Genomic DNA, 24,912 nt, shown 5'->3' with positions numbered 1-24,912 from the left:
CTGGGTCACGTTAACTCACATTACCAGGGGCTGTTCACAAACAACGGGCTGTTGCGGCGAACATCCTCCCCCCCCGTGTCGCCTCAACTTTCGGTTCAGCGTCACCACATCCTTCTACGTCCAGCACAGCCAACTTTGTAACAGACCTCTTCACGATTCCTGCCGACGTCTTCTTCTGCGCGACGCGTTACCCCCTCCTTTCCAGGTACTGTATGGACCACGCGTCCACGCAACCATCGGTTCCGAATGTTCCCGTCCACCACGAGAACGAGATCTCCCACTTTTATCGGCTTGACGTCTCTGAATCACTTCGTACGCCTAACGATAGTTGGCAAGTATTCAACCACCCAGCGCCGCCAAAAGTTATCCAAGGTATGCTTCACCATGTTCCAGCTACTCCTCAACGCTATACCTTCGTCCGTTGGTAGTTTCACTGGATCTCGGACGCCACTGGAGTGTAGCAGCAGAAAGTCTTTAGGGGTTAATCGACGGTCGGCCGATTCGAGAGGAATGAATGTCAATGGCCTAAAATTTATCATACTTTCCGGCTCTACCAACACCGTTGCGAACGATTCATCGTCCAGTTTTCTTACTACCGGAACACATCCAAGCGCAGATTTTACAGCTCGAACCATTCTCTCCCAGCAGCCTCCCATATGAGGAGCAGCAGGAGAATTAAACCGCCACTGAGTTTGGGCATTCGTGAAGGTACTGCCCAATTCAGAGTGAATCCTCTTAATTTCATCCTTCAGTTCCCGGCCCGCCCCAACAAAGTTTGTCCCATTATCGGAGTAGATTTCCTGTGGGGCGCCTCGTCGTGCTACAAACCTCCGGATCGCCTTTTTACAAGCATCGGTAGACAAACTGGACACTACCTCAAGATGGATGGCTCTGATTGTGAGGCAAGTGAAAAGGCACACCCATCGTTTAGCTACGCTACGTCCAAACTTTATCGAGTACGGTCCAAAGAGATCTACGCCCACGTAGGTGAATGGACGCACACACGGTTCCAATCGCACCCACGGCACCACACGCAGCGTTTTCTGGTCAAACGAACTTCCACTCGCAATCGTGGAATGTGGAATCTCTGACGAACCTCGTTGACTACGGTCTCATCGTTGGCATGACCGTACTTCCGATGGTAGAAGTCCAGCAGCAGTTCCGTAATCCGATGGTTTCTCGGCATGATGATAGGAAACTTCGTGTCGTAGGCTAGAATTTGCGCAGCAGCAACTCTACCACCTACCCTTAGCACTCCGTACTCGTCAGCGAATGGTGACATCTTTACTAGGCTACTGGCCACACCTATTTGCTTCTGTGCCCTACTTCCTTCCGCATTCTGCTTTAATGTCGCCTTCGTCTGGGAACGCTTCAGACTGCGCGACCAGTCACAGCGTTCTTTCCGCTTTCTGAATCTCAGCACTAGTCAACCCAACCGTACCTGTAGATCCAACGTTCTTCGATGCACGCAGGCTGTCAACGTAATGATGAACGTACGCTATCGACCGTAACATTCTTTCGAATCGTGAAAATCTTGCAGTATCCACTACCGATTGCCTTACGAGATGACTGCATACGAATGCCTCTCGTAACTCCCTGTCGCTTTCATCTGTGCCATCTTCCGGAACCGTCGACCAATTTGTACCGCTGCTGTTGTAAAGAAATTCAGGTCCCTGGAACCAACGGCTTTCTGTATTGCACGAAGGGCCCTTTCCCCACTTTGTGGCTTCGTCTGCCACGTTGACCTTTGTCGAAATCCACTGCCATTCCTCGATGCTTGAAAGGCTCAATATTGCGTCAACTCTGAAAGCGACGAACTGGCGATACTGACGGGTGTCCGATTTTATCCAGGAACAAAACCGTAGACGAGTCGCTCCAGAAACAGGTCTTTTTTAACTCTAGTGAGTGATTTTCTACAATACTTTTCCGCAAACGAGCTCCTAGCAACGCTGCCATCAACTCCAACCGTGGAATCGACACTCCTAGGAGTGGTGCAACCTTCGTCTTCGACGAGACAAGCGAAACTCTGACTTGCCCTCGATCTATTATGCGAAAATACGCCACCGGAGCAAACGCCTGAGCACTCGCGTCTACGAATATGTGCAGCTCGAGACTTTTGAAGCTTTCCGGATCGCAACCTGGAAAATAACACCGAGGGATACGTAGTCCAGTCATGTTCCTCAATACTGCCAACCATTCAAACCAGCGTGTAGCTATCTCCAAGTGAATATTGCTATCCCAGTCCGTTGCACTTCGCCAAACATCCTGAATTAGGATTTTTCCGTGTACGACAAAGGATGCTACCAGCCCTAAGGGATCGTATATGCTCATGACCAACCGAAGCATTTCTCTCTTTGTCGGGGTCGTGTCCCCATCTAGTAGAATCCGCACCTTCTCGCAAAACTGTAGTGAAAATGTGAAGACATCCTTCTCCGGAATCCACGCCATTCCAAGCACTCGTTCGAATCCAATGTCCTTCTCCGGTAACATGGCTTTCGATGACTTCTGGGTTTCTTCACCTAGCTTGTCTAGCACGCTCCTGTCGCTCGACATCCAGTTGCGGATGTGAAACCCCGCTCGCTTACGCACCTCGATTATTTCCTTCGCCACCGCGAATGCTTCCACTGCTGTTACCAAAACAAATTCGTTTACCGAGATAAGATTGCAAGACGTCCAAAAACTTGAACGAACCGTTTATTTTTAGTTGTTAAATTTTCCCTACGGGATACAAGTTATGTTTAATATGTAGTTTTAGTCTATTTTAATGTGTACCGTGGACCCCCGTTCGTTTGACCGTTTTTAATCTGAACACTTTTTAATTTGAACCCCTCTGGTTTGCACGATGTGCAAATTAAAAATGGTTCAAATGTCATTCTCAATATGGCATCATTTGCCTTCGGAGAACTATGCACATAAACACGATTTGTTTGTACTGATCTAGCGTGTTTAATCCTAGTTTAATCAGTTTCACATTTCGTTTCCCAACGATTACGATAGAAATCCGATCGTAGAATAGCATATTCGCTGCTTGCAACTACCAACTAAACGAGGATAAATCAAAACACCAAAACAATAACAAAGAACAGGGCGGCCAGCTCATACAAGTTTCAGCATATTTAGGGTTGCTAGTTGTTCAAATTAAAAACGAACCCCGTTAGTTTGCATGAGGAATCGTTCAAACGAACGGGGGTCCACTGTAATATGTAGCTATTTCTAAGGAGACTTACGTTTGTGCTTCTTGCAACCCGTTTCATTCAGAAGTCAACCTTGAATATAGCCTGTTTCTACCCGTTCGGTAGCAATATTTCAATCTGTGATTTAGATTCTAGTTTTACATTAATAAGAATAAATTTTTACCTTCCTCCTGCTAGTCCAATGTTAGTGATTCAGCAAAATTCAATCTGTGATATAATTTTAAGCTTTAGGTTAGACTTGCATGTTCCACTCCAACCAACTATACTATTAAATTAGCTTTTACCTTTCTAAGTTAATTCGTACTACTAGTTTAAGCATTCACTCACTTTAGCGCGTTACGTGGTGTTACAATATCCACTTCAGATTAATTAGATATAAGTTTTAATATTTAAGAAATTTAGAAACAAGAGAAATATCTACGTTTTTCGTTTTGTTCGACAATGATTTGTGTTTTTCGTATGTTTACAATGTTGACGTGACAGCTCTCGATACTAATCAACCTTACCAGTGCTGCCGATTCCCGGTCGAGGTTGGATGACATCGGAGGCGCGTTTCGCATATCGCGTAACACTCCCCTCCAGTACGCAGAATCATGGATCCTGCTTACTCTGAAATGCGCCGACGTCCAGAACCGCAAGTTTAACCGCAGGTCGCTGGTAGATGTTATCTGGAGTCCTCACTGTTGCACTGCGTACTTGCCCGTTCTTACAGCTGACCTCCACCACTCGTCCCTTGGGCCACGAGTTCCGAGGCAGACCCGTATCCACGATCATCATCACGTCACCGATCTCCATTGGTTTTACCGGATAATACCACTTGGTCCGGCGGCTTGTGGTCGGCAGGTCTCCGCGTAGCCACCCTTTCCAGAAAAGGTTGGCGTAAACTTGTGAAGTCTTCCAAGTATTGGTTAGCGTAGCGAGGCTCTCGGTGTACGGCAGAAGAGAGTTCGAACCATTTGAAAAACTCAATTTATTTAGAGTTAGCGCTTCACTCTCGCTATTCTCGATAGGCACGTATGTGAGGGGGCGCGAGTTGATGACGTTCTCCACCTCCAGCAGTTTGTTTCTTAGCACTTCTCGCTTGGTAGGAATCTGCTGTCCAGATAGCAAATCCTGTGGACACCGCTTAGGACTTTTGGACATGAAGGTGTTACTAAGTGTATCCCACCACATTCCGAGTACCTTTTCGGTCCCCAAATCTTCGTTCTGCTTCAGCTTCTCAGTCGTTCTGTGTTTGCCCGTAGATTCCAGCGGCTTCTGGGAGTTCGGCAGCCATCTACGTATCTCGAACCCACTTTCAGCATAGATGGTGCGAACAGCTTGCGCAAGTTCCGCTGCCTCTTCCTCTGTCTCGACACTGTACAGCATACCATTTACGTACATTCCTTTGAAAATCGTATCCACAGCATCCGGGAACTGGCCCTTGAAACGTTTTGCGTTTAGGTTCTTGACGTATTGTGCACTGCTGGGCGAGCAGCTCACACCAAACGCCATCGCCTGCATCACGTATACCTTGGGGGCGCTACCAGGAACTCCGTCATTACAAAAGAATTTCAGACATTGCTGATCGATGCAGTGCATCATCACCTGCAGGAAGATTTCGCAAACATCCCCTGAAACAGCTACTTGATACTCGTGAAACAAATGGAGAACGGGGGCAAGTGGCATCACTAGGTCTGGCCCTTTCAGCAGAAGGGAGTTCAAGGAGGGTCCTCTCACTTTCGCAGCGGCGACAAAGACAATGGGGAGTTTCCCAGGCGTATTCTAGTTAAACACAGGAAAAATCGGCGGATGCCACGAACGTCCTTGGTGCATGGCTTCCTCCTGAGGCGACAGTTCACGAATGTATCCCTTCGATTTGTGGCCCAGGATCTTTTCGCGAAACGCCTTCGCCAGTTCCGGATGACGCCCCATGCGCTTGTCCAAACAGTTATGGCGTTTCAAGGCCATCGCTCTACTCTCTGGTAGCTGCGCATCACCGAATCTCCACAGCAGAGATATTTCGTATCGGTTTACTTTCAGCTCCTTGCTGGATTGTAGTAGCTGCATAACCCGCTCATCCTCTGTCGATATCAACGACTTTCCAGGAAGCTGAACTCCCAGGCTGTCCAACGAGAAATAATCCTTGACCGTTGTATGAGGTGCTTCACATACACAGATATGGTAGCTATACGCCGTAGCACTTTCCTTCTTATCCTGCGTCGGCACCGAGCAGGGTCCGTAAACCAGCCAGCCAAGCCGCGTTAGTACTGCTGTAGGTTGATTTTCACCTTCCCGGGAATACAACGGATACTCTAGTCGAGAGTTGTCCACACCTATCAGGATTCGTGGCTTTACTCCAGAGTACGATGCGACAGGAACACCAGAAAGATACTGGAAATGCTCCGTGAGATCCGAAGTGGACATTGACTGAGACGGCAGATCCAGGTTCTGCACAGTATGCACCTTGGAGAAATTGAAACGCTTACCAGGATTATCGGTGCTGGAGATTTCAACCGCACACTTCACTGAGTTGCCTTCATATCTGCCTTGGCCGCCAGTCCACGCGATGCACAATGGAGTCTTCTCATCCTCCAGATGCAATTCCTCCCACAAGCTATGCTCCATCAAGGTAGAGGTTGATCCGGCGTCGAGGAAGGCATACGTATTGATCGAACGGTCTTTTCCATGTACGGTCACTGGGATGTATTTCAACAGTACACCTCCGAGTGTGCAATGATGCGCGTTGCACGAAGCTGTCTGCGTCGTTTCGCTCGGCTTCTTGTGTTTGCTATCGTCGTGCAGCAAGCGATGATGTAGAAAGCTGCAACCGTTTTGATTGCAAGGAACTTTCCGTTCGCAGGTGTTGAAGTGTTTCGTCAGGCACTTTCGGCAGATCTTCTTCTCGTTTACCAACAACCAGCGTGTATTCAGTGTCATTTTGAGAAAGCTGCTGCACTTATCGAGGCTACCGCACTCACCGGCGCACGCTAGACAAGCTCTACTACTTGCCACCGGCTCTGGTGGCTGCGTGGAGTGCACATGTACGTAGGCTTCTTCTTTTCGATCTTTTTTCTCGGTGTTTGATGGCTTGGTCCACACCTGAGGTCTACTAACTTGACTAATCGCTTCAACCATGTTTCCGAGCCACTCATTGAAGTCCAATAGCGTAGCTGTCCATTTCTCTTTCCGGTAGAAGGCCCATTGCATTTTCAGAGTAGATGGTAGGCTGTCGACGAGCTCCTGCAGCAGCGCAACGTTGTACAGCCGTTCGTCCATTTGGCACACTTGTATAGTAGCGCACAAATTCTGCACCGCAACGCCAAAATCCACGATTGACTCCAATTTCTCTGCTTTCATCGGTGGCATCATTTTAACTCTCTTCACCATGGTCTCCACGATCCATTCCGGGTTGCCGAACAGTATTTTCAACCGGTTCATGATCATCGGAACGTTATTCGGATGTAGAAGCAGACTTTTGACAGCATTCAGAGCTTTGTCGTACAAACTTCTCTCCAGACGATCAAGAAGCTCATCATTCCGGAACCCATACATCCGGGTTGTTCGGTCATACGCTGCAATAAACCGAGGCCGCTAGGTAGATCTTTCACTGCCTGTCTGGCCGCCAAATGACCACTGTTCAGAGGAGTAAAGCTCTCGTCTAACGATAGTTGAGGGGCACTGGTATGTGGAACCGACGATACTGGTGGTAGTAGACCAGGCGCAAGAGAAACGAACGGATACAGCTGTGGATTCAATGCAGTATATGGGACCGAGGGTACTGGTGGTATTAGCCCAGACGATTGAGAACTGAATGGATACATCTGTTGATTCAACCCAGTACATGGGACCGACGTTACTGGCAGACTAGGCGGAAGAGAAACGTATGGATACAGCTGTGGATTCAATCCTGTAAATGGAGCCGTCGTTACTGGTGGCATTAGCCCAGACGATTAAGAACTGAATGGATACCGCTGCGGATTCAACCCTGGGTACGCTGGCACTGCAGAGATCGGCTGAGATGCTGTTGTATACAGTGGAGGAGGTTGGTAACAAGACAACGGTGGTTGAAGATGGGAAACCGACATCGGAAACTCCGTACGATCCGTTCCCTGCAAGCGATGTTGATTATTAGAATTCGATGGCGGAAGGTCAGCGCAATCCATTCCACGAAAACGTTGATGACTGGAAATTTTTGCTGGAACGACGCCGCTAGAAACAACCTGTTGGTTTGACGGCAACACCGGAACTGCGAGTAAGTTGTCGTACATCGGTAGAGAATCATCCAATCCCACTTTATCGGTCTTGTTCAACCAATCTGCAATTTTGTCCGCTTCATCCACAGTAACCTTAGAATCGCTCGAATCATCTAGCATTTGCTCCTCTAACGCCAAACGCTCTTCAAGCTGTTTTTTCTCCAGCGCTTGTCTGGTTCCAACGCTTTTCTCTGCTGTTCATGAAGCTTCGTGGAACGTTTTGATTGCTTCGACGATGCCATGGACGACGCCCTGTTGCCTTTGCCAATATTAACTGCATTAGCAGTTGAACTCGCCAATGGTAACGAATCTCGTCGATCTTCTGCGGATAATACCGAACAGTGCATTTCGCACCTACATCGTACTGCTGTCGTATTTTTGGAGTCGCGCCCAATCGACTACTCCGCGGGGTTTGGGGTTCACTGGATTTACATGTAGCACCTCCCGCTTGCATACTTTGCTGCTGCAATTGCAACTTCACCATCTGCAACGGATCGACATGCCCTCCGCCTTGCTGCTGCAATTTCTGCTGCTGCTCAAGCTTTCGCTGTCGTTCCGCATCCTGCTCCAAACGATTTTGTTGCTCTTGTTGCCACTGCTTCTGCTGCTTTTCGAGATACTTTAACTGCGTATTCAGTGAAACCCGTTCCTTCTCAAGCGACGTTCTGACGCATCCATTACAGCTCCAATCTTTATCCCGAATACTATCATTCACGTTCACACAATCATAATGATACCACTCATCACACTCGTCGCATTGTACCATACGACTATTGTCGATCTGCCGACACGAACCACAACTGGCCCCCTCATTCATTGCCAGGAGAATCACTTTTATTCCTCCGGATTCGATTCCCAGCACTCGCTACGTTACGGTTGACATTCCGAAATAAAACGGAAAATTTAATTTGTTACCAAAACAAATTCGTTTACCGAGATAAGATTGCAAGACGTCCGAAAACTTGAACGAACCGTTTATCTTTAGTTGTTAAATTTTCCCTACGGGATACAAGTTATGTTTAATATGTAGTTTTAGTATATTTTAATGTGTAATATGTAGCTATTTCTAAGGAAACTTACGTTTGTGCTTCTTGCAACCCGTTTCATCCAGAAGTCAACCTTGAATATAGCCTGTTTCTACCCGTTCGGTAGCGATATTTCAATCTGTGATTTAGCCTTAGTATTTAGATTCTAGTTTTACATTAATAAGAATAAATTTTTACCTTCCTCCTGCTAGTCCAATGTTAGTGATTCAGCAAAATTCAATCTGTGATATAATTTTAAGCTTTAGGTTAGACTTGCATGTTACACTCCAACCAACTATACTATTAAATTAGCTTTTACCTTTCTAAGTTAATTCGTACTACTAGTTTAAGCATTCACTCACTTTAGCGCGTTACGTGGTGTTACAATATCCACTTCAGATTAATTAGATATAAGCTTTAATATTTAAGAAATTTAGAAACAAGAGAAATATCTACGTTTTTCGTTTTGTTCGACAATGATTTGTGTTTTTCGTATGTTTACAATGTTGACGTGACAGCTCTCGATACTAATCAACCTTACCAGTGCTGCCGATTCCCGGTCGAGGTTGGATGACATCGGAGGCGCGTTTCGCATATAGCGTAACAACTGCCGTGTCAAAACTATCTACGTAGTCGTCCACGTAATGCCTTCTTTTTACAGCTGCCGCCCCTCGCGGAAGTTCTGCTTCTTGTTCTGTCGCATTTAAATTCTTCACGTACTGTGAATGTGCTGGCGAACAAGTTGCTCCGAATATCGCCACGTCGGACACCATCGTACTCATAGGAAGCTCTGGGGAATCTCTATACGGGAATAACAAAGCGCTGCGATCCTCTTTGCTCTTTCCGAACGAGCATTTGCAGAAACATTTCTTTAACGTCCGCTGATACCGCTACTTCTCGCTCTCGGTATGGAAAAAGTACGGACAACAACGGAGTCAGAAGATCGGGACCCTTAAGCAACATCGAATTTAACGACACACCTTCAACCTTTGCCGTTGCATCCCAGATGACTCGAACTTTCCCTGGCTTCTTTTCGTTAACGAAAACTCCAATCGGCAAAAACCAAGTCCGTCGCAGATCAAACTCTTCCATTTCTTCCGGCGTCGCCTCATGTATATAGCCTTTAGCCTTTAAGTCCGCTATTTGTTACCGAACGCTATCGTAAAGATCGGGATTCCGTGACAAACGCTTTTCGAGGCATCTGAAGCGTCTTTCCGCCATCGGTCGGCTATCGGCTATAATCGTACCTCCAAAGCAATCCGATCTCAAGCTTTCCACTGCTGGTACGGTGTGTGGTTTCTTCCAGAATCTTATACGCTCGCTGCTCTTCGACTCCTTTCACAGCTGGGACAACGGCAACACCTAGACTTTCGACGTCAAAAAAGCGCTGAACGTAGTCGTGGAGATCAACATTGGTAGGTTCAGCATGCACGTGGAGCTGCCTGTGGGATGTGCTTGCTTGCGCTTTCCGCAGACTCCCACATACTGCCCACCCAATCCTGGTTTTTGTTGCGATCGGCTCGTTCAAATTGCCCTCCCGCAATTTCAAAGTAGCCAGTATATGACAGTTGTTCTGCCCGGTCAGGATACCTGGCACAACGGATGAGAAACTCTTCACCGGGAGCTTGCTTAGATGAGCAAATCGTGTAGCGAGCTCTTCGTAATTCGTGGTCTGTTGCGGTAAACCGAGGTTGTCGACAGTGTATACTTCAGATAACCGATATCGCTTACTACCACTAGCTTCCGATATCTCCATCGTTACAACTTCCGCACCAACAATAGTTTTCTTGATGCCTCCAGTCCATTCAATACGCAAGGTCTCCTGTTCTCCGTTGACACCGAGTGCTTCTGCGATCGACCGCTCAATGAGTGTTACCGATGATCCATCGTCGAGAAACGCGTAGGTGTTAAACTGCCGCTTTTGCCAAACAAAGTAACCGGGAGGATACGAAAGAGAGTCGATGACGAGAGTTGACGATGAACTGTTACCACCGCACTGGTAGTCTTCGAAGCTGCCGGTGGGTCAAAATGGAGTAAACGGTGATGTCGCTTAGGGCAGTCGTTGATCCCACAGATCTCCCCTTTGCAGGGCCACCGTGCGTGCGATGTAAGGCAGCGAGCACAAAGTTTATGGACCTTCACTGCCTTCCACTTGGCATCTAAATCCATCCTTTTGAACGAAGAGCAATTTTCGATTCGGTGACTGTCGACGTTGCAAACTGCGCACGATTTGCACCCATTCGTGCTAGCACCAACTTCTTTCTTCTGTTCATAACTGTTACCGGTTTTTTTCTTCTTCCTGACGACTCGTGTTCGGTTGATCCGTGGACACGTGCGCGTTGACAAACGATCTTTCCCTTGGTCGGTTCCGCTCATCTTTCGCGGATTTCTGGGGAATGGTTGCAAGCTGCGTCACGCGGTTCGCATCTGAGGATATTTTCGCATATAGTTACCAAATACCTCCAAGTCGACCACTGGAACTTGTTCCTGATAAAGCGCCCAGTTGAACTTCACCGTTGCTGGTAGCTTATCAACTAGTTCTTGGAGGAGGATTGGATTTGCGAAATGTCGTTTGAGCCCCACCGCTTTCAGATGTCCACACAAATTTTGAACCACCAGCCCAAAACTGACTAGTGTCTCCAACCGATCTGGTTTCGGAGCAGGGGTTGCCCGTACCTTGGCAATCATATTATTCACGATTTGTTCTGGGCGCCCATACAACTGCTGCAGAGTAGACAAGACTTGGGGTACTGTCGACGGATGGAGTAAAAAGCTGCTAACGGAGTCCTTTGCACTGCCTTTCAGGCTTCGCTGCAAACGCGAAAGATTTTCTGCGTTACTATACCCGCACGAGACTATTGAATTTTAAGCTTTAGGTTAGACTTGCATGTTACACTCCAACCAACTATACTATTAAATTAGCTTTTACCTTTCTAAGTTAATTCGTACTACTAGTTTAAGCATTCACTCACTTTAGCGCGTTACGTGGTGTTACAATATCCACTTCAGATTAATTAGATATAAGCTTTAATATTTAAGAAATTTAGAAACAAGAGAAATATCTACGTTTTTCGTTTTGTTCGACAATGATTTGTGTTTTTCGTATGTTTACAATGTTGACGTGACAGCTCTCGATACTAATCAACCTTACCAGTGCTGCCGATTCCCGGTCGAGGTTGGATGACATCGGAGGCGCGTTTCGCATATAGCGTAACAACTGCCGTGTCAAAACTATCTACGTAGTCGTCCACGTAATGCCTTCTTTTTACAGCTGCCGCCCCTCGCGGAAGTTCTGCTTCTTGTTCTGTCGCATTTAAATTCTTCACGTACTGTGAATGTGCTGGCGAACAAGTTGCTCCGAATATCGCCACGTCGGACACCATCGTACTCATAGGAAGCTCTGGGGAATCTCTATACGGGAATAACAAAGCGCTGCGATCCTCTTTGCTCTTTCCGAACGAGCATTTGCAGAAACATTTCTTTAACGTCCGCTGATACCGCTACTTCTCGCTCTCGGTATGGAAAAAGTACGGACAACAACGGAGTCAGAAGATCGGGACCCTTAAGCAACATCGAATTTAACGACACACCTTCAACCTTTGCCGTTGCATCCCAGATGACTCGAACTTTCCCTGGCTTCTTTTCGTTAACGAAAACTCCAATCGGCAAAAACCAAGTCCGTCGCAGATCAAACTCTTCCATTTCTTCCGGCGTCGCCTCATGTATATAGCCTTTAGCCTTGAAGTCCGCTATTTGTTACCGAACGCTATCGTAAAGATCGGGATTCCGTGACAAACGCTTTTAGAGGCATCTGAAGCGTCTTTCCGCCATCGGTCGGCTATCGGCTATAATCGTACCTCCAAAGCAATCCGATCTCAAGCTTTCCACTGCTGGTACGGTGTGTGGTTTCTTCCAGAATCTTATACGCTCGCTGCTCTTCGACTCCTTTCACAGCTGGGACAACGGCAACACCTAGACTTTCGACGTCAAAAAAGCGCTGAACGTAGTCGTGGAGATCAACATTGGTAGGTTCAGCATGCACGTGGAGCTGCCTGTGGGATGTGCTTGCTTGCGCTTTCCGCAGACTCCCACATACTGCCCACCCAATCCTGGTTTTTGTTGCGATCGGCTCGTTCAAATTGCCCTCCCGCAATTTCAAAGTAGCCAGTATATGACAGTTGTTCTGCCCGGTCAGGATACCTGGCACAACGGATGAGAAACTCTTCACCGGGAGCTTGCTTAGATGAGCAAATCGTGTAGCGAGCTCTTCGTAATTCGTGGTCTGTTGCGGTAAACCGAGGTTGTCGACAGTGTATACTTCAGATAACCGATATCGCTTACTACCACTAGCTTCCGATATCTCCATCGTTACAACTTCCGCACCAACAATAGTTTTCTTGATGCCTCCAGTCCATTCAATACGCAAGGTCTCCTGTTCTCCGTTGACACCGAGTGCTTCTGCGATCGACCGCTCAATGAGTGTTACCGATGATCCATCGTCGAGAAACGCGTAGGTGTTAAACTGCCGCTTTTGCCAAACAAAGTAACCGGGAGGATACGAAAGAGAGTCGATGACGAGAGTTGACGATGAACTGTTACCACCGCACTGGTAGTCTTCGAAGCTGCCGGTGGGTCAAAATGGAGTAAACGGTGATGTCGCTTAGGGCAGTCGTTGATCCCACAGATCTCCCCTTTGCAGGGCCACCGTGCGTGCGATGTAAGGCAGCGAGCACAAAGTTTATGGACCTTCACTGCCTTCCACTTGGCATCTAAATCCATCCTTTTGAACGAAGAGCAATTTTCGATTCGGTGACTGTCGACGTTGCAAACTGCGCACGATTTGCACCCATTCGTGCTAGCACCAACTTCTTTCTTCTGTTCATAACTGTTACCGGTTTTTTTCTTCTTCCTGACGACTCGTGTATAGGAGATATAGTAGGCATAGTGTAGAGTAGCAGTATATATAAGAGTGACATTTACTGTAAAATTATTAGTAACCTTCGAGAAGCGGACGAATAAACATTTTATAAAGAATTTCCCGAAGTATCTTCTACAATTTCAGAAGTGGGATTATTCTCCGTGAGTGCCTTCAATCAACGATGCAGAAATTTTTTTGAGAACCGAAAGCTTAACGGCAACTGGAAATTCCTCAAGGCAATCGAAGGAAGATGTCTATTCGGAGCAAAATCACCAGTATCGACTATTTTTTATGAAAATCCAGATACAACCTGTTCGTTTGACTGCTAGTATCGAGAACGTCAACGGAGACGAAGCCTTTGGTAGAAAATTTATCACCCAAACAGATTTGTGATAGATATTTCGAAATTCACAACTCAATTTATCGTCGGTTTGGTATTGGGTTCGATTACTTCGGAAGAACAACAACGGAAGAGCAGACACGGATTGTGTAGCAATTGTTTGTAGATTTGTACAATGGGACTATTTTTTTATGATGAAACCAGGGCCGTTGGTGCGACTACTGGTGTGACTGTTGTAGCAGTCAATATCGAGACAAATGCTGTTGGTGCAGCTACTAGAGCCGTTGGTGCGACTTCTGGTGTAACTGTTGGAGCAGTCAGAATCAAGACAAATGCTGTTGGAGCAGCAACTAATAAAATAATGTACATCGAGGACGATGTATTTTGTCAAGATGGCCGAACTATAGGAGATATAGTAGGCATAGTGTAGAGTAGCAGTATATATAAGAGTGACATTTACTGTAAAATTATTAGTAACCTTCGAGAAGCGGACGAATAAACATTTTATAAAGAATTTCCCGAAGTATCTTCTACACGTGTTCGGTTGATCCGTGGACACGTGCGCGTTGACAAACGATCTTTCCCTTGGTCGGTTCCGCTCATCTTTCGCGGATTTCTGGGGAATGGTTGCAAGCTGCGTCACGCGGTTCGCATCTGAGGATATTTTCGCATATAGTTACCAAATACCTCCAAGTCGACCACTGGAACTTGTTCCTGATAAAGCGCCCAGTTGAACTTCACCGTTGCTGGTAGCTTATCAACTAGTTCTTGGAGGAGGATTGGATTTGCGAAATGTCGTTCGAGCCCCACCGCTTTCAGATGTCCACACAAATTTTGAACCACCAGCCCAAAACTGACTAGTGTCTCCAACCGATCTGGTTTCGGAGCAGGGGTTGCCCGTACCTTGGCAATCATATTATTCACGATTTGTTCTGGGCGCCCATACAACTGCTGCAGAGTAGACAAGACTTGGGGTACTGTCGACGGATGGAGTAAAAAGCTGCTAACGGAGTCCTTTGCACTGCCTTTCAGGCTTCGCTGCAAACGCGAAAGATTTTCTGCGTTACTATACCCGCACGAGACTGTTGAATGCTGGTAGCTGCTTATAAACAGCGGCCAATCGATCGGATCTCCGGAGAAAATCGGAAGCTCCTTGGAGACCACTTACCTAGCAGCTAGTTGGTAAGGGGATGGGCCGCGGTAGTCGCTTACATAAGGTGGAACTAAACCCTGAGGTATCAACTGCGGATGAGTGTTTTGCACGTACGACATGGAAGGAATCCCCCCTGCAGACACTCCAGGCAAACCACTATTCATAGAAATCGGAGCAGGAGGAGGGGGTAAAGGAGGATTTACATCATTTGCATTAGTTGAATCAAACCATGACGCCGGAGGAGGGGGTAATGCAGGGGAACAACCCACTTCTGATGACTGACCTTCGTTCCGATTGATAAACTGTTGTACCTCGTCATGCAGGTCCCAATACTCCTTCTCCGCTTCATTCTGCAACCGCACGGCTTCGTGCTCTCGCTGACGACCCGCTTCAATATGGAGTTGTAGCTGCTGTTCCGTTAGACGCATACCCTGCACTTCGCTTTCTAGTTCTACCAGCTGCAGCCGAAGTGCTTCGCATTCCCGATGACATCGGGTAAGCTGGTCCCGCATATCTGCTTCCGAAGTGCGCATCCGCTTCTTTTCCTCGACGAGTGTCTCAACCTGCTTCCTTAGGGCTGCTAGCTCGCAGTCTTGTTGTTTGATCTGGTTCTGCAAATCGGATTCACAAATACGCATCCGCTCCGCCTCCTTTACGCGTTGTTTATGAAGAGCTTCAACTGTACCCTTCAGAATTGCTTGCTCCTGATCTCTTTGTTTGAGCTGATTACGCAGACCTGCCTCTAATTCGCAAGCACGTTTCAGCTCATCAGAATGCAGCACTTGCATATCTGTAATCTGGTACACCAGCTCTGTTTCTCGTTTACGTCGTGTATCGATATCAATTTTGTGGGTTGCCAGCAGCTCCTGGACGCCCCACTGTTTCGTGTTAGCTTGCTGATGCAGCTGCAGGGCATTCCGCTTCCTGAGCTCACCGGTTTCCACGCTCCAACGCTTGTAGGAGCGGGGGCCAAAACAATGACTTTTCGGAATTGCGCCTGTTGACGCTGGTTCATCCATCATCGACCATAGGTCCGCATACGGTTGTAGATCGACGATAGGTAATTCGTCTGATCTTACTTTAGCGGCTCCTTCCTGGTCGTCTTTAACCACCACGTTTCCCACGATCTGTGGTTTCGAATTCGCCTCGGTTAGCATACCATTTTCGTCTACGGGATTAGAAGCTTCGGAGACAGCTGGTTTTAGTGGTGTTGCAGAAGGGTGTACTTCCTGCGGGTTTCCCAGAATTGTATCCTCGGGTTGATTAGCGCTCGCAGACGTCGATGCCAGAACGATATTTTCACTCGCTACCGCCTCGGTTTGCTTTACCCAATCTTCTAACCGTTTCGTACTACTCTGAGTGCTCCGCATACTGCGTACACTTCCACCTTCTTCCTCGTCATGCCGACTCAGTAGCTCATGCTTCCGAGCGAGGAACAATTTTTCGCGCTCCATTCTCTCCTGAAGCTCACGCTCGTTTAACGCACGTTCCTTTGCAATCCTCTCGCGGCTTAAATCCTCCAAAAGCTTCTTCTCTTCGTCAAGACGCTGCAGTTCATGGGCTACTTTTGCTGCACGAGCGCTGGATGAGCTGGAGATCCCGCTTACCTGGCTCGAGGCTGGTTTCGCTATACCAGAAACGTCACTCCGCATGCATGGTACACACAAGAAAGTAGCCGAACGTACCGTGTCCGTATTCACGTTCGCACAAGTAAAATGGTACCAGCTACTGCACTTCAAATGCTGTACCATATCTCACTCCGAGTTATTTGGCCGCTCACAACCGGCACAATCATGCGACTCACCTCCGTCATGGTCTACTATAGATGCGATGAATGAATCTTCCGATGAATGATTCGACACTTTTTCTTCTCCACCAGTCGGATTGAGGTTAGCATTCTCCTGCTGAGCCCTCGTTTGCGACCGAGTTTGTCTCACATTTGCCTGTGAATTCATCTTAATCGGATGAAATCTTTAAGAATTGTTGCGGGAGATATATGAGGAGTTCTTCTAGCGACGATCAAATGACGTTATTTGCTTATGATCAGCTTAAAGCTACAAACAATATTTATTTTAGGCTAAGTTCACTTCTAGATTCATATTACTCACATTTCAGTCAATATTTTTTTGAAACGATGGTTCTACAATTGATGAAGGGACGGTAGGGAAAGAAATGAAAATTTTTTGGTGAAGGTGGGGAAGAGCGGAAAGGAAGGGGGGGGGAGTATTGGACAAAAGGTAGGAGTCAAAATGACTACTTGTCAAGCATAGCTACCAATACCCCCCCCCCCCTTCCTTTCCGCTCTTCCCCACCTTCACCAAAAAAATTTCATTTCTTTCCCTACCGTCCCTTCATCAATTGTAGAACCATCGTTTCAAAAAAATATTAATATATATGTATGACCGCATTTCAAGGTCAAGACTAAAAACTTGAGATTAGTCTATCACATTTCAGTCTCCGTACAAGTTTTTATCTGCACACAACAAGATTCTTTTTAGACTTAAGTTTTAACTTGTTAGCCTATAAATAGCATGTAAGTTTTAATCTCGATTTAAGAATGCCAATATAGTTTACCTTTAACGTAAGTATAATTCCAAAATAGAAATGTAAGATTAATTTTAATTGAAAATTCTTTTTACTGCAATCGAATCTCAGCTATCGAAATAATCGCGGTTTGTTTACAATTCGTTTAGAGTTACTATATACAGAGTGGCGCCAATGTCAAAATTGGAATGATAATTATCTGTCAGTGTCATTCCAATCGAGCAGACGACCTATCCAACGCGCATGCAGGAAAGAGAAAGAAAAACCTTGGCAAACCCGCATTGCATACATTTGGGATGACTTGTCGCCACTCTGTATATAGTCACTCTAAATTCGTTATGCTCATTTATATCACTTTGACACTGTCACTGTCACCCAGTCAGTTGCGCATAGATACTGGGTCACGCTAACTCATTAGGGCTGTTCACATACCAGGGGCTGTTCACAAACAACGGGCTGTTGCGGCGAACAATATGTGCAAATGTAACTAAAACTACCATAAAAAGCTTCTTTTAGCCTCTTACATTCAAAAATCTGTTTTATATAAATTCATTGAATATCATAAGTATAAAAATTGGTGTAAATAGTAACAAAATTTAAGAAGTAAGGAAACGATGATGCAAATACTAACAACAATAGAAATTGATCTACAGTTGGATTTCGATTTTGGCATTGTTCGATTTTGGCATGGTTCGATTTTGGCATGCCTCGATTTTGGCAACAAAAGTATTCGTTTTTGGCAACACAAAATATTTCACTTACAAAAATATGCTTAAATATTAACCAGTTTCTGCATACATGCTTAAAATGACGAAAAAATGATGCCCTCAGAATGTTCATTAAAAAAGTTATAAGGTTTCGAACAATAATATTTTTATTGCCATAGGACTACGTCTTACCGCAAGGTGTCAATCACTTATTTGCACCGGACGGATAGCTCTTGGCGGACTTTTTAAACATAAAATGGTTGCAATCGTTGATTAATGATATTTAGTCAACTTCTGAAGAATTTACATTATTTTTTTTATATCGAAAAAGGGTCTCGATTTTGGCAACATAGGTGACACGCATTTGTTGCGAAATTCGAAATCCTACTGTATTTGTATGGCAGCTCTGAACAAAAGCACATCCTTCAATATTTGGCGAACTCAGCATTGGGCGATAATGTATCGATATAACTGGTATCGACATTTGTGGACGAAATCCCGATAGAGATTTTTTCCAAATATAGTTAATTTCGGCATGCATATAAATAAATACAACAGCTCTGTAAATGTTAACACGTTATACAGAGTGTTATAAAATAAATGTAAAATGCAGATCGTCACGTGATGCGAGCAATTTTGCTGATTATGCTTTCAACTGAGTATACGTATCGATATGTGAAAAATATCGATATTCAATTAACGAAAATTCGTCAGCTTCGCTCAATACAGAATTATTTAGACAGCTTGCTATGAACTTTCCGAGAATGAAAAGATTTCTTGCAAAGCACAATATACCCAGGTAACCAATAAGCATTAGTATAAGCAGTAAATCAATCGTTTATTAGCATCCCTGGCGTTTTATACTGCAGGTTGCTGTTTATCAGGATTTTGACTGCATAATTGTTGTAGATTGGCATCCACAATTCCATTTAAATTCGTTTTGTCGGTAATTAGCTGCAAATAAGCATTGTCGGCACTATAAGAGGGCTAGCAGTAAAGCAGCAGCATTATTTTGGCAAAATATTTAAGGCAACTTAAATGCTTATTGGCTTGCATTTAAATTGCATTGGAAATGCTTATTGGTTACCTGGGTATAGTAACTATACAACGCAAGGGTGACAGACATACCACAGAGAACAGACATCCATTCAAGAACAAATTTTTCGGGAATTGGCTAAAATTTCAAATTAAAATCACCTAATATGCTACACCGAAAAAACTATACACGTGCGTGCAATGTGCAGATCACATAGATATTCTCCTGGTGCTAATCACTACAGTTCCACAAGAATAACACATGATATTCATATTCAACTGCAAAACGATGGGTAAAACACTTTGAGATGATCTGATATGTGAATCAACTCATCGTGAAAGCCACGTGAATTTCAAATAGAATGACTTTTCATAAGAGTTACCATTTGATTAAACGTGTAAAACAAGTGAAATATTTCTAAAAACTTACACCTTAATTTCATGTGGATTGCAACAGGATATGATCTAATGGTGAAACACGTGGATTTGCGGTGCTAAAGCAGTGACTACCATGTTGATTGAAGGTTTGTTGGAAAAGCATGGTTGTTTAACGTGTTTTCCATATGAAGTATTTCATTTCACGTTAAATTGAAGGGAAACACTTTTGATACCCGAATTTGACATATGAAACAAAATTATCAATATTTGCACGTTGAAATTCATGTGTAAGATCTTTTGGTAACGCCGTGTCTATTTTTATCAGTGTAGCGTCACCACCACTATAGCACAGACAAACAGACATAACTCTTAGAAGAAAAATCAACAAAAATTATCGTACCTCACATTTAGCCTGAACACCAGCACCATCTATGATAGACATTCCCAAATATCAAATAGCAACAGGAGTATCCCTCGAAGTAGCAAGTATTTTTTATGGGGAATTCCCCTTCTTTCGTCAAAAAGCGCCGCTTTGACCAAAACGGAGACATTCCCAACTAAGCCCAAATTTGAAATGACGGTTTAATCGGTACGAAGAATGGAAAACGAGTGTTACGTCTGTTTGTCTGTGACTATAGTTTCCCAACTAAATGATTCTTTTGATTTGCACATTGACAACCTTTGGCTCCTCTGGTGCTAGTATATATGAACTAAAAGTCCAGATTACGTCGGGAGTACCGAAAGGCAGTAATTTGGGACCCCTGTTATTCTCGTTTTTCTTCAGTGACGCCTGCCTGACGCTTCCAGTTGGTTATCGAACTCTGTATGCTGACGACTTGAAAATCTTTTCCGTCGTACGGTCGAAGGAGGACTGCGCGCGGCTTCAACAGTTAGTCGATTTGTTTTTCGGATGGTGCACGTGCAACCATCTGACTATTAGCGTGACAAAGTGTATGGTAATTACGTTTACGAGGAAAAAATCGCCTTTAGTCTACTGCTACACTATTAATAGCCTGCCAATTCAGCGTGAAACAGTGGTGAAGGACCTTGGGGTGTTGTTGGATACCGAATTGACTTTCCAGTGCCACTATAGCTACATTGTCGCGAAAGCAAACAAAAACTTGAGATTCATCATGAGAATTGGGAAGGATTTCCGTGACCCCTATTGTTTGAGATCACTTTACTACTCGTTAGTTCGGTGTACCCTCGAAACAGCTGCAGTAGTTTGGAGTCCTTATACTACAACGTGGTCTACAAGGATTGAGGCTGTACAAAGAAGGTTCATAAGATTAGCATTGCGATTCCTTCCATGGACTAACCCGTATGAGCTCCCCCCATACGAAAGTCGTTGTAGATTATTAAGCATGGATACCTTGGCTAATAGAAGAAATTGCACGCGTGCTATATTTATCGCTAAATTGCTTTATGGTGAAATAGACGCACCCAACATTTTGGCGCAAGTGGATATAAATGCAGCTGCGAGACCTCTACGATCCAGTAACTTTATACGCCTGACTTTTCATCGGACGACTTATGGTCAAAATGAACCAATTCGAGCAATGTGTGCTATATTCAATAATGTGTATCATTTGTTTGATTTTTGTATTACGTGTAACTGTTTTAGAAATCGTATCTATAATTTTATTAATTCTGACTGAGCGTATGTAATGTTTTAGTATTATCATGTAGACCCTGTTGTCCGATTATGTAAATAAATAAATGTAAATGTAAAAAAAAGCGTTATGCTAGCGCCAGAAGCTAGCTGTTGTGAGTTTAGTGTAGAATTTTATGCGCCTTCAGCGACATCATCACTATAGTTTCCTAACTAATTTGACATAAGTTTTATCCAAGTGGGGACCTTTCGCTTGGATGTCTGTTCTCTGTAGACATACTGCTGTACGTTATACTCATCACTGATATTCTCTAATTGCATGGTCTAAGCGTTGGTTTTGGTTCCTATTCGCGAAATGTAAACACAAATTTCAAGATGCCGAGCGTTTAGCGTTAAATCTTTGCCAAAATCTTGCAAGATAATTAATTTAAAATTCTGCTTAGTTTTTGTTATCACAACTAGCAGTCATTGGCGCTACGCGCAGTAAAAATCGAGCAGTTGTAGCTTCGTACAACGGTGAAAGAAGTAGGTACAGAAACCACCGTTGTGCCACTTCGCTTGCGTGATTCTATCGTTGTACACGGTGACAGACATACAATTGTACAGGTACAACGCTGGTACAATTGTATGTCTGTCTCCTGTATCCACCATTTCGCGCGCTTAATGGCGGCTAGAGGGTACACTTTTCGACAATGTTTATTTGCTTCTAGGAACTCTCACGTATGCTTGAAAGTGTGAGATACACATATGTGAGGTGCATAAGTAGAATCAATATATATAGAATGCCAGTGTCGCTGTTTTTCTATAGGACTCATTGTGGTAAACATGATGCTAACAATCTGTATCAAGTCTGTGAATCGGGAACTTCATTGTCAAAGTTGCTCATTGTTATTTATCTGTTCTTTATCTGTGCGCTGGTTGGGGCTGTCATCAGTGCGTTCTCGGCTGTGTTTTTATTCCAGTGAAATGGTTTTAAACTTTCTTTTTCTTTTCGTCCGGATGAATAAAATCCCTCAACTGCGCCCTTTTGCACCGATTTTTTTTTCAGAAATTTGAAGCAAGCGAAGTTTCCAATCACATTACTTGGCAGCCATATTTGAAATTCTAAACTGGTTGTCAAATTTTGACAATGAGATTCCCCTTTTGATGAATCTCAGGCACACACATTTGCATATATAATGTAAATACATTATCTGAACATGTGTGATGTTTACCACGCGCACTGCAGCGACACTAGGGCTGTCTAACCGGTAGTACCGGTAGTACCGAAACCGGTAATACCGGCCAATTTTTGGATACCGAAATACCGGTTTTGGAAGGGCAAAAAACCGGTATTTCCGGTATTTTCTAATCTGCTTGTTTTTTCCAATTCCTTATTCGAAAAAGGACTAAATTTGATAAAAGATTATAAAACTCTTAGAAACACAACTTGGTATTAATGCCGACGAGATTCTTCGACTACTAACAATGGAGAGAGTGAAATTGTGGGTCAAATAATTATAGCTCTTGAACCCATTTAAGGCACAGTAGAGTAACTTTGCTGTAAAAATGTTTCATTGTGTGAGCCAGACGTCGCGTTTCAATTTATTTTTAAACAACTTGATATTCAAAAGCCACCAAATTATTCGAAGCTCTCAAATAACGAATTTAGGAAACAAGAACAGGGCCCAAAAACGTCACTTACTATAGTAAATAGTTATTCAACAATGAAGTAATGAAGCTTCAGTTTGAACTGAAGTAGCACCGCTTCGTTTCAAAACTGGCTTCAATCAGCGTCATTGAAACGATTTTCACTTCATCATGACGACCGGTTTTCATCATTTTCATTTGTATTTCTCTATCAAATATTTAGAAAAAGGTCTAGACTTTGAATGCAATCCTACAATTTAACGCATATTATGATTAATCTACTCAACATCGACAAATCGTGCCTGACTGTCAATCGTCGTCATTTGACACAGTCAGTAGCTTCAGCTGAAGCTTACTTGAAATGTTCTGTTCAACAAATGAAACAAGTCGCTTCATGTATGAAGCGAAGTTAAGGAAAAGTTAGCTTCATTTATTTGTTTCGACGATACCGGACTCTGATCAGGATACGGGGATTTTTGCGATTTTTGAGCATTCTTGCCATCAAAGGATCTGCCAGAAAAGAATTTGGAATATTTTTAAAGTCTTTTGAGTGATAATTTGATTAAACAAGGAGCTGAAATTTGGATTCCACTATCTTCGAATAGTGATATTGATAACAGAGAAAAGAAGGTATTAGTGAACGATGATGAAGAGGATGACGTTATGCAGGAGTTCCGGTTTGGAGATGGAGAAAAAGTTGTTGAGAGGCTGTAGGAGACCGGGGCATTAATTATGTTGGAAGCAACAATACAAGATATTTTGTAAATAATTAAAGGCGGGTTGCCCTACTATAAATTTGAAGAAATGAAAGGAAAATTCCTGATGTTCTAAGAGCCGTTCGTCAGACATCGATGAAAGCGGAAGGTTTTTTAATTGTTGGAAGTGTTGGCTATAAGACTCGTTCTAGTAAGGAAATTAAATCGCTAAGAGTATTATATCTGCTTAAATTCTACTTTGCTAAGCAATAATACTGAAGCTAAAGTTTCAAAATAAAAAGATTTACTGAAAAACTTCGACATTTCTATTGATTTCGAATAATTTGCCAATACCGGTATTTTACCGGTATTACCGGTATTTTCTACGCCAATACCGAAATACCGGTTTTCACCAAAAGCGCCCAATACCGACAGCCCTAAGCGACACTGACATTCTATATATATTGACTAGCTGACCCGACAAACTTCGTATTGCCACAAATTAACCTGTGTTGTACATAAATCATGAATCTCGGATGATCTTTGTCACAATCTCGAGTTTTGCAAGCCCCCCAGTGGGCGGCGCTTCCGACGGCGGGTCACCGGCAACACTCGCGACCGTCTCGTCCTGAATGATCTAGTGTTACTATAGATAGTTTTTGTGATCTTGTATTGACTAATGTTTTATGGAAGAGTCTCGAATTTCTCGAGTTAGATTAGTTTTTGAGTTTTGCAAAAATTTTTGTTTTATTTGTATGAGAGTCCATATCCCCCTACCACAGGGGTGAGAGGTCTCTAACTATCGTAAAATAAATTCAAGACTCCAAAATCTCCCACATGCCAAATTTGGTTCCATTTGCTTGATTAGTTCTCAAGTTATAAGGAAATTTGAATTTCATTTGTATGGGAGCTCCCCTCTTAAAAGGGGAAGGGGTCGTAATTCACCATAGAAAAAATTTCTGCCATCTAAAACTCCCACATGCCAAATTTGGTTCCATTTGATTGATTAGTTCTCGAGATAAGAGGAAATTTGCATTTCATTTGTATGGAAGCCAACCCTCTTAAAGGGGAGATGGGCCATAACTCGCTTTCTAAAGAAGAGAGGGGTCTCAATTCACCATAGAAAATAATTTTGCGTCCAAAACCACTTACATGTCAAATTTGGTTCCATTTGCTTGATTAGTTCTCGAGTTATGAGGAAATTTGTTTTTCATTTGTATAGGAGCCCCCCCCCCCCTCTTAAAGTGGGGAAATCCATAGAAAATATACCATAGAAAATATTCTTGCCTACAAAAACACCCACATGATAAATTTGGTTCCATTTGTTTGATTAGTTCTAGAGTTATGAGGAAATTTGTATTTCGTTTGTATGAGAGCCCCCCATCTTAAAAACGTAAGGGGTCCTAATTCATCATAGAAAAAATGGTTGCCTCCAAAAACACCCACA

The 24,912-nt window shown here is 44.1% G+C and overlaps 1 protein-coding gene across 2 annotated transcripts in view; it reads left to right on the top strand.

Moving 5' to 3' along the window:
* The window catches only part of LOC128742828 (uncharacterized), a 125,753-nt gene that overhangs the window by 62,329 nt on the left and 38,512 nt on the right, over positions 1 to 24,912 (top strand). Inside the window, exon 5 of one of the 2 annotated variants that reach the window (XM_053839306.1) lies at positions 20,314 to 20,407. The exons of the other annotated variant lie outside the window; for it this stretch is intronic. Coding sequence (XP_053695281.1) covers positions 20,314 to 20,316 — 3 coding nt within the window. The 3' untranslated portion in view covers positions 20,317 to 20,407. Of the gene's footprint in view, positions 1 to 20,313; positions 20,408 to 24,912 lie in introns of those variants that run through there. 2 annotated transcript variants of the gene reach the window in all.

Source organism: Sabethes cyaneus, chromosome 3, assembly GCF_943734655.1.
Source record: "Sabethes cyaneus chromosome 3, idSabCyanKW18_F2, whole genome shotgun sequence".
Classification (NCBI taxonomy): Eukaryota; Metazoa; Arthropoda; class Insecta; order Diptera; family Culicidae; genus Sabethes; species Sabethes cyaneus.
This window is presented reverse-complemented; position numbering and strand designations above follow the sequence as displayed.